Below are 9,929 nucleotides of genomic sequence, written 5' to 3'. Positions count from 1 at the left end.
TGTTGAAAGAGCAACACAATTATGAAACCAACTTTGCTATGTTCAAATGAATTCTTCCATTAGGCTTATGATTTTTCTAATGAGTATTTTCAGGAACTATTCAGGGCGACAGATCCAGTTTGTATTCTTTTCAGGATTTGGAATTCTGGTTTATAACTAATAATGAAACTACTTCTGTAGAATGTAACACCCTGGCATGCTCTTTGTTCTTTCCTTTCTCTCAACTAAATTGACACTTACTGTTTAAAACCTACTTCACTTTTTTCCTGGCCTTTTCCGTAGTATGTATTTCTAACATCAAACACACCTGCATCATACCTTCCCAGGAGTAACATGTTAGAAAGGACTCTCCACCCATAGTGTCTAGAAAGGAGATTTGTTTTTTCAAAGTTAGGATAAGAATCAGAGACTCTAGGGAAGAACAGTAGCAAATTACTCTGAACTTCCTCTAGCTTATGGCATTTCCCACGTCTATAAAATAGGAGCTTACTGTACACATCAGGGGCTGTGAGGCAAGATGCTATTTGTAACCATTCAATTTATGTATGTTTTCTTTCAGATCGATATGACATCAGAAAAAAGTAAGATTTCAAATAAAATTGAGTTTGTTTGAAAGCTGGCTACAATAAAGAAAAGCATGAATCAAGATGCAAGCTAGTTGCCATTACTAACCACTATAATAATTATGTTTTTATACTATCCTTATTAATCATTAATATTTATTTAGAAAAGCAGCTTGGCCAGTTAAATTATGAATATATCTAATTTGTGAGCTAATTAGCAGTAAAATGCAATGATTATTCATCTAAGCATTCACTTTCTTTTAGATCCCTGTTAACCCTGCTATTGCTGTTATGCTTGTTTAGAAACCCACCCTACCGTTTTTGTCCATTTGTTAGCATAATATTGTCATCTCATTTTTTTTAAGCTCTGACATGACAGTATCACTTTTTATATCAAGCAACAACTGACATCAGTAGAGAGCTCATTATTTATGTAGGCTACACCTGCAAAAGTGATACTGTCTTAATAGTTTTCAGCTAAAGCTAACTCTCCCCTCACCCCACCCCGACCCCTACCCCTTACACCTCTTACTGTGGTGAAGTATAACTGTCTTTTCTAGGGCTGAGGTCTAATGGACTTTTGTGCAAACTTTCTGAAAAAATTAAGAACCAGAAAAGCAAAAATTAAAACCTCCTGGATGAAATTATTAATCACAGCAGTATGTCATAATAGTGCTAATTTTAAATAATGATTCAAAGCCTAAACGTAATCTAGTACAAAGAGAACTGGTTTTTACAGACTTTGAGAGAGCTCTCTTAGAGTTCATTTCAGGTTTGTAACAGTCAATGAAATTTTTAGTGTGTTGAAATATTTCTGGTGACTCTAGCTTCTTATGTGGAAGAAGTTGAGTTTTTCAGGTTTCCTTCTTGCTTTTATGCCCCAAATGCTCTAGAAAAAATCGAATTTTTAATGTTTATTCATTTTAAGATTTATTTTGATTCACTGTATTTCTGGGTGCTATTCCCAGAAGAAGAAAACTTAGAACCATGTTTAATATGGTCATCAGGCCCTATGCAATAATCATCAGGCTTTTTTTTTTCCCCCCTTCTTTTGAAGTCCTAGCACAATGTAATTTACTGCTAAGTTATTGAAATACTTTCAAATGAGAGTCTCCTTACCCTCATGTTAAATCATTATTCAGGACTAGAATATTTGAAATTCTGGATGTTTTCATTGTTTTATATCTGAACAAATCTGTATTGATATAAATTAGTTTAATATATCTTTGTATATGCATTTCACATAGTATAGCTCCTCAACATATACTGATTCTCTCAAGAGAAGGCATTTATGTTTATAAAAAAATTTACATTATCATTGCCTTCATTAATTCCTCTTTTTAAAGAGATTTTATTATCCCACTTTCTTCTCTGGGACTACGATGTTTATTTAAATAGCCCTTTGTTCCTTGGATACAAGCTAGTAGGAATTAAAAATTCATCCATCTGGGCTCAATCATTTTTAAAAAGTTACTATATTGCTGTAATGTCATAGATCCTCCTGAATGACTCCCAGGTATTGTGACTGCTTTAAAAGTTTCAAATATAGACTCATGTTTGGCTTTCTTTTAGTATAAAGACAATCATAAAATAATCTTCAACCAGGCATGAAATAATCTCCAAAGGAGGGCTCTGTTGAAAGGACTCTTTCCTAAGGTCTTTTCAAGAATAAATCCTAAGAGAGTTTGAGTTTTCCCCCTTGCCTTTAATGGGTGCAGGCCCCCACTACCTATGCCTCAAACATACTGCATCGAGCATCTTGTATGTGGACTTTTAGGGAAGTAAATACGCTTCACCACAGTAACGTTTTCCATATTTGTTCTAATTTCTTACCATTCTCCTGCCTGCACATTTCAGCAAGGCCACCTCTCCCACCAGTTTTATTCCACCTTTGCTTTGCATGGAAATAACTTGGCTTACATAAACTGTGCGTGTGTCCTGTGTGACTGTCTCTGATTTGGGTTGCCATGCATCACATTTTAACTTTGGACTCACATATAAGTTTAATCACAATCGTTGTTTTTGTTGTTTTTCTTTCCTTTCCTTTCTTTCCCTCCTTGGTCTGTCCATTACGTGTCTAAACAAGGAGGTTGCTCCAAGGAAAGGACCATGCCTCTCAGCACAAGACTGTTTGTTTCGTTGTTGGTGTGAATTTCCCTTAGATGAAATGCCGGTTTGCAGCTGATTCAGATATATTTTACATAGTCATTGTATATTGGCAGAACTAAATATACTGAATTCCAGATTTTCGTATGATTAAATAATGTCTATACATCATTAGACGATATTCTGAGTTTGCTACTACTGGCTTTCTCCTAGAGGAAATCAACTTTCTGCAATTTCTAATGCTTTTTTCCTTTTTTTCCCATGTTCATCTTTTTTCAACATTGGTCTGTAACATCTGAACAATCTTGAGATATCTCTGTGTAATTTCACTGCGTTTGTTCTTTGTTTTGTGATTTTGTGTGTGTCTTGATTAGTTGTTACAGTTTTGTTGTATGTGTGGATGTGCTACAAGTGAGAAAATTAAGCAAGTTATTTCCTGCTCATTTTTCCTTTTCAGTTTTTTTTCCGTTAGCCTTGCTTTGCTTTTGTATCCTGAGACCTTGTGGATCCACCATTCCCAGCCCATTTTTGTTGTTCCACCCGCCACAACAGGAAAAGACACTGTGTCGTTTCAGTCCTGATTACATTTGCCAATATCTTTTTTGATTTCCATTTTACTTTCAATGTTTTTCATTCACATCAAAGATGATGAGACAGAATCTACAGAAACATCTGTCCTGAAAAGTCACCTGGTTAATGAAGTTCCTGTCCTAGCAAGTCCGGACTTGCTCTCTGAAGTTTCTGAGATGAAACAAGATTTGATCAAAATGACTGCCATCTTGACCACAGATGGATCCGATAGGGCAGGTTCCCTCAAAGTGAAGGAGCTGGTGAAGGCTGCTGAGGAAGAGCCAGGGGAGCCTTTTGAAATTGTTGAAAGAGTTAAAGAGGACTTAGAGAAGGTGAACAAAATCCTGAGAAGCGGAACCTGCATGAGAGATGAAGACAGTGTGCCAAGGTCTCAGCCAGAGAGAGAATTAGTGGAAGAGGAATGGGTTATTGTCAGTGATGAGGAAATAGAGGAGGCTAAGCAAAAAGCATCTTTAGAAATCACCGAATACCCATGTGCAGAAGTTAGAATAGAGAAAGAGACCAAAGCAAAAGTAGAGAAAGACTCAACAGGGCTAGTGAACTACCTTACCGAGGATCTAAATTCCTACGTGTCTCCTCACAAAGCGCCGCCGCAGACGGTGCAAGATCTGGCACGGGAGAAACGCGAGGCTCTGGGGCCTTGCAGGAGCTCTGAAAGCGAAGGGAAAGCTAAAGAAGCACCTTCAGAGGAGACACAGAGCACACAGAAACAGCCCAAACCAAGCCTGGGCATAAAGAAACCAGTGAGAAGGAAACTAAAAGAAAAACAGAAACAAAAAGAGGATAGTTCACAAGCTAGTGCAGAAAAAACTGAACTTAAAAAAGGTAGTTCAGAAGAGTCATTAGATGAGGACCCAGGTTTAGCCCCCGCGCCTCTTCCCCCTGTAAAAGCTACGTCACCTTTGATAGAAGAAACTCCCATTGGTTCCATAAAGGACAAGGTGAAGGCCCTTCAGAAACGAGTGGAAGATGAACAGAAAGGGCGAAGCAAGTTGCCTGTCAGAGTCAAAGGCAAAGAAGATGTGCCAAAAAAGATAACACAAAGGACACATCTAGCTGCATCCCCCTCTCTGAAGTCCGAGAGACATGCGCCAGCGTCACCCTCCTTGAAAACAGAAAGACACTCTTCTCTTTCCTCTTCTGCAAAAACTGAGAGGCACCCTCCAGTATCACCAGTGAGTAAAACCGAGAAACACTCACCCTTGTCACCCTCTGCAAAAACTGAAAAGCACTCACCTGTGTCATCGTCAAGTAAAACTGAGAAACACTCACCCTTGTCACCCTCCGCAAAAACTGAAAGACACTCCCCTGTATCCTCTTCTACAAAAACAGAAAGACACCCACCTGTTTCGCCTTCAGGTAAAACAGACAAACGCCCACCCAGCTCGCCCTCTGGGAGAACAGAGAAACATCCACCCGTGTCACCTGGCAGAACAGAGAAACGCTTGCTCGTATCACCAGCTGGAAGAATGGAAAAGCATTCACCTGTCTCAACCTCTGGGAAAACCGAGAAGCACCTGCCTGTGTCACCTTCTGGGAAAACAGACAAGCAACCAGCTGTCTCCCCCACCTCAAAAACAGAAAGAATCGAGGAGACAATGTCTGTTCGGGAGTTGATGAAAGCTTTCCAGTCAGGTCAGGACCCATCTAAACATAAGACTGGACTCTTTGAGCACAAATCCGCAAAACCAAAACAGCCACAAGAAAAAAGCAAAGTTCGGGTAGAAAAAGAAAAGGGGCAGATAGTAACCCCGAGAGAAACGCATAAAACAGAGAGTCAGACAATCAAACGAGGCCAGAGATTCCTGGTCACGGGACCTTCAGAATCCAGAAGAGCGGTCCGTGCTTCCTCCGCAGGGTTTAAGAGAGAAGATGTAGCTGAAGGAAAGGAGAAAGCGCTCAACCACAAAACACCCGAACCTGTTCAGCCAGCACCCGAAGAAGAAAGCCATAAAGATAGTGAAGTCCCCAAAGAAAAGCTGGCTGATGAACAGGGAGACATGGATCTCCAGATCAGCCCAGACAGGAAAACCTCCACTGACTTTTCTGACGTCATTAAGCAGGAACTGGAAGACAATGACAAATACCAACAGTTCCGCCTGAGTGAAGAGACTGAGAAGGCGCAGCTGCACTTAGACCAAGTGCTCACTAGTCCTTTCAACACAACGTTCCCGCTAGATTACATGAAAGATGAGTTCCTCCCAGCCCTGTCTTTACAGAGTGGTGCCTTACATGGCAGTTCGGAAAGCCTGAAGCAGGAAGGGGTAGCAGGTTCTCCGTGTGGCAGCCTGATGGAAGGAACCCCTCAGATTAGTTCAGAAGAAAGCTATAAGCATGAGGGCCTAGCAGAGACCCCCGAGACAAGCCCAGAAAGCCTTTCTTTCTCACCAAAGAAAAGGGAGGAGCAAATTGAGGAAACAAAGGAAACTACCAAGTTAAAAACACCACCAGAAATTCATTCCGAAAAAGGACATCCCTCAACCAAAGACGTTACTGATGGTTCTGAAGGGCAAGGTGCTGCAGTCACGGGGGGCACAGAGCCCTCTGCTGAGTGTTTGCTGAAGGAGGTCACCCTAGACCCTTCCAAAGACACATGCCCCCCACAAGAAGGTGACGGCCTTGGCAGCCAAGGCGTATCATTAGCAAAAGAAACATCCGAAGGACTGACTGAGGAAGTGTCCTGTGATGAAGGTCCACTTAAATATGTTAGTTCAGCCCATGAGACACAAATGGATACTGAAGCTCAGGGATCCACAGCCACTGAGCCCTCAGATGAGACGAAGGCCTTGCCGCTGCCTGATGCTGCTGTAGAGACAGGCCCAAGGGCTGAGCCAAAGCCCCGGGGGGTCATTAGAAGTCCCCAAGGCTTAGAACTCGCACTCCCTAGCCATGATAGTGAGGTCCTCAGCCCTGGGGCTGATGAGTCCTTCACAGTGAGCCACAAAGACTCCCTGGAAGGCAGCCCAGTGCTGGAGGATAACTCCTCACACAAAACTCCTGATTCTCTGGAACCGAGTCCTCTGAAAGAATCCCCTTGCCATGATTCTCTTGAAAGCAGCCCTGTTGAACCAAAGATGAAGGCTGGAATCCTGCCGAGTCACTTTCCTCTTCCTTCAGCCGTTGCCAAAACAGAACTCTTCACGGAAGTGGCCTCTATGCGGTCCCGGCTGCTCCGAGACCCAGACGGCAGTGCTGAGGATGACAGCCTTGAGCAGACGTCACTCATGGAGAGCTCAGGGAAGAGCCCCCTTTCCCCTGACACCCCCAGCTCTGAAGAAATTAGCTATGAGGTCACACCCAAAACCACAGATGCAGGCACCCCCAAACCAGCTGTGATTCCTGAATGTGCAGAGGAGGATGACTCAGAAAATGGGGAGAGAAAGAGGTTTACACCTGAAGAGGAAATGTTTAAAATGGTAACCAAAATCAAAACGTTTGATGAACTTGAACAAGAAGCAAAGCAGAAAAGGGACTACAAAAGAGAACCCAAGCAAGAAGAATCTTCTTCATCCTCTGACGCAGATGTTGACTGTTCAGCAGACATGGATGAAACAAAACACACGGAGAGTGTAGAGGATGAAAGCGATGTCCCTGTGGTTGTAACATCAGAGAGCAGAAAGGCTTCTTCCTCCTCAGAAAGTGAACCTGAGTTGACACAGCTGAAGAAAGGTGCTGACTCAGGCCTCTTATCAGAGCCAGTTATTCAAGTGCAACCCCCTTCCCCACTTCCATCCAGCATAGACTCAAATTCCAGTCCCGAAGAAGTACAATTCCAGCCTGTTGTTTCCAAACAATACACTTTTAAGATGAATGAAGATACTCAGGAAGATTCAGGTAAATCAGAGGAAGAAAAAGATCGTGAATCTCATTTATCTGAAGACAGTCATACTGTTTCTACTGATGGCCCAGAGATGTCTTATGATGATCTAAACAGAGATGCTGATCAACAAAAACTTTGTGATGACCGTGGGTATGAAGCAGGGAGTCCCAGCGGCTCAGCCACTCCTGTCTCTTCAGGTCTCCGCAGTTCCACTGGTGATGATGTCAGTGAGCAGCTAGTTATCCATAAGGAATCATTAGCTCTCCAAGACACTGGTGGAAAAGATACAAAAGAAGAGCTTGATGTTTCTGGAGTCGAATCTCCACAAGTAGATTGCCCCAGTGAAAGCTCTTCATCTTTGTCCTCTTTGCATCGTTGTCCAGCATCTGAAGCAAAAGAATTAGACGAAGACATAGTCTCTACATCTTCTGCTACAAAAATGGAGGTCACAAAACCTGACCAAGCTTTTGAGAGCTTACCAGAGGACCAGTCCACTCTAGACTCATCCATTACTACTCAAACTGATAGATCGTCCTTGGATGTTCCAGTGTCTGACCCAGCGGAGACTGATGAAATCTCTGATCCTCAAATCATAAGCCCTTATGAAAATGTTCCTTCTCAACCTTTTTTCTCTAGTGAAGAAAGCAAAACCCAAACAGATACAAGACACACAAGTTTTCACTCTTCTGAAGTGTCTTCTGTTACCATCACATCCTCCACTGAAGACGCAGAAGTGACAAGCGCCTCTGGAAGAACTGTTTCAAGTGAAGAATCTAATTTTGAGGACGAGAACCTGGACGTAGAACCCAAACAAGAAAGTACCTTGTGGGAAATGCAGTCGGATAGAGCCTCCTCATCTTTAGAGCCAACCGTACCAAATGCATCAACAGTTGCTGGTGAACAGAGAAGCAAAGTCATCATCACAAAAACTGATGTAGATTCTGATTCCTGGAGTGAAATCCGTGAGGATGATGAAGCCTTTGAGGCTCGAGTGAAAGAGGAAGAACAGAAGATATTTGGTTTGATGGTAGACAGACAATCGCAGGGTACCACCCCTGACACCACTCCTGCTAGGACCCCAACTGAAGAGGGGACCCCAACCAGTGAGCAAAATCCGTTTCTCTTTCAGGAAGGAAAATTGTTTGAGATGACCCGAAGTGGTGCCATTGATATGACCAAAAGGTCCTATGCAGACGAAAGTTTCCACTTTTTCCAAATTGGGCAGGAATCCAGGGAAGAGACTCTCTCTGAAGACATGAGAGAAGGGGGTACTGGTGCTGAGCCCCTACAGCTGGAGACATCGGCTGAGTCATTAGCACTCTTAGAATCGAAAGAAACAGTGGATGACGAAGCAGAGCTACTCCCCGATGACCTGAGTGAGGAAGTAGAAGAAACACACGCTTCAGATGCTCCACTTAACTCCCAAATGGAGATTTCAGCCTCCATTGAAACATCAGTGAAAGAGGCACCTTCTGCGGGAGCTGAGGACCTCCCCTCCGTGGGAATGGGTGACACACCTCCCCTGTCCAGTGTGAAGCAGACAGCTTGCCCCGACTCCCCTAAACCGGTTGGACAAGTTCAGTTAGATTTTTCCACAGTCACTAGGTCTGTATATGCAGATCGGGGTGATGATTCTCCCGATTCATCCCCAGAGGAACAGAAATCAGTCATTGAAATCCCTACTGCACCCATGGAGAATGTGCCTTCTACTGAAAGCAGGTCCAGAATCCCTGTAAGGACTATACCCACTTCAACCCCAGCACCTCCATCTGTGGAGTATGAGAGCTCCCTTTCTGAAGATTTTCTACCCAGCCTGGATGAGGAAAGTAAACAGGATGAAACAAAACCAAAGTCTAAAATCCCCACGAAAGTGCCCGTCCAAAGAGTCGAGCAGCAGCCTTCGCATCTAGACCTGTCTCTACAGAAAACAGAGGCTCCTCGGGGACAGGACATGACAAGCAGAGCGCCAAGTAATAGAAGCAAACCTGAATCTGATGCCAGTTTGGACGCAAAGACCAAATGTCCAGTAAAAACTAGAAGTTACATTGAGACAGAAACAGAAAGCACAGAGTGGGCAGAGGAGCTTGAGTTAGAATCAGAGGAAGGGGCCACAAAACCAAAGATATTTGCATCCCGATTGCCAGTAAAGAGCAAAAGCACCACATCTTCCTGCAGGGGGCCCACAAGCCCCACAAAAGAAAATAAGGAGCATTTCTTTGACCTTTACAGGAACTCCATAGAATTCTTTGAGGAGATTAGTGATGAGGCTTCCAAGTTAGTGGATAGACTTACACAGTCAGAAAGGGAGCAGGAGTTAGTTTCAGATGACGAAAGTAGTAGTGCCCTGGAAGTTTCAGTAATTGAAAATCTGCCACCTGTTGAGACCGAGAACTCAATTCCTGAGGACATCTTTGACACAAGGCCCATTTGGGATGAGTCCATTGAGACTCTGATTGAACGCATCCCTGATGAAAATGGCCATGACCATGCTGAAGGTATTTGCCAGCCACTGGGATTCCCTGTGCTACGCATGTCATAAATTTGATATAGTTTTTTTGTGTGTCTGTTTTATTTGGTGATTTGTGTCTCATTTTCTTTAAGCTTTCTGTAGTGGTTACTATGTTTGTGTAAGCCCTTTGTGTTTTGTGCTTTCTCTGTATACTCTTGTCTGTGGAAACAATCTCAAGATTGAGTAATGAGAATGCTTATGGAAAACATAAACATGATCGACAGGCAACGGGGATCTTGCCTTTTCTCTAGCTGCTGCACGTGACGCCATGCAAGCTTTGAGTTTTGTTGTTCTGACGTTCCAGGCTTAGCCTTAAATTAAGCGTACGGATATATTTGGT

The 9,929-nt window shown here is 43.1% G+C and overlaps 1 protein-coding gene across 20 annotated transcripts in view; it reads left to right on the top strand.

The window, feature by feature from the left end:
• Positions 1–9,929, top strand: part of ANK2 (ankyrin 2) — a 240,916-nt gene that overhangs the window by 208,763 nt on the left and 22,224 nt on the right. For 14 of the 20 annotated variants that reach the window (XM_067735265.1, XM_067735257.1, XM_067735261.1 and 11 more), the window contains one exon: positions 560–581. In XM_067735265.1, the coding sequence (XP_067591366.1) occupies positions 560–581 (22 nt within the window). Of the gene's footprint in view, positions 1–559; positions 582–3,314; positions 9,576–9,929 lie in introns of all 20 variants that reach the window. The other 6 variants (XM_067735248.1, XM_067735254.1, XM_067735252.1 and 3 more) reach the window with 1 other exon arrangement.

Source organism: Pseudorca crassidens, chromosome 4, assembly GCF_039906515.1.
Source record: "Pseudorca crassidens isolate mPseCra1 chromosome 4, mPseCra1.hap1, whole genome shotgun sequence".
NCBI classification, from domain to species: domain Eukaryota; kingdom Metazoa; phylum Chordata; class Mammalia; order Artiodactyla; family Delphinidae; genus Pseudorca; species Pseudorca crassidens.
Note: the sequence above shows the minus strand (reverse complement) of the source record. Positions and strands in the feature narration are given on the sequence as shown.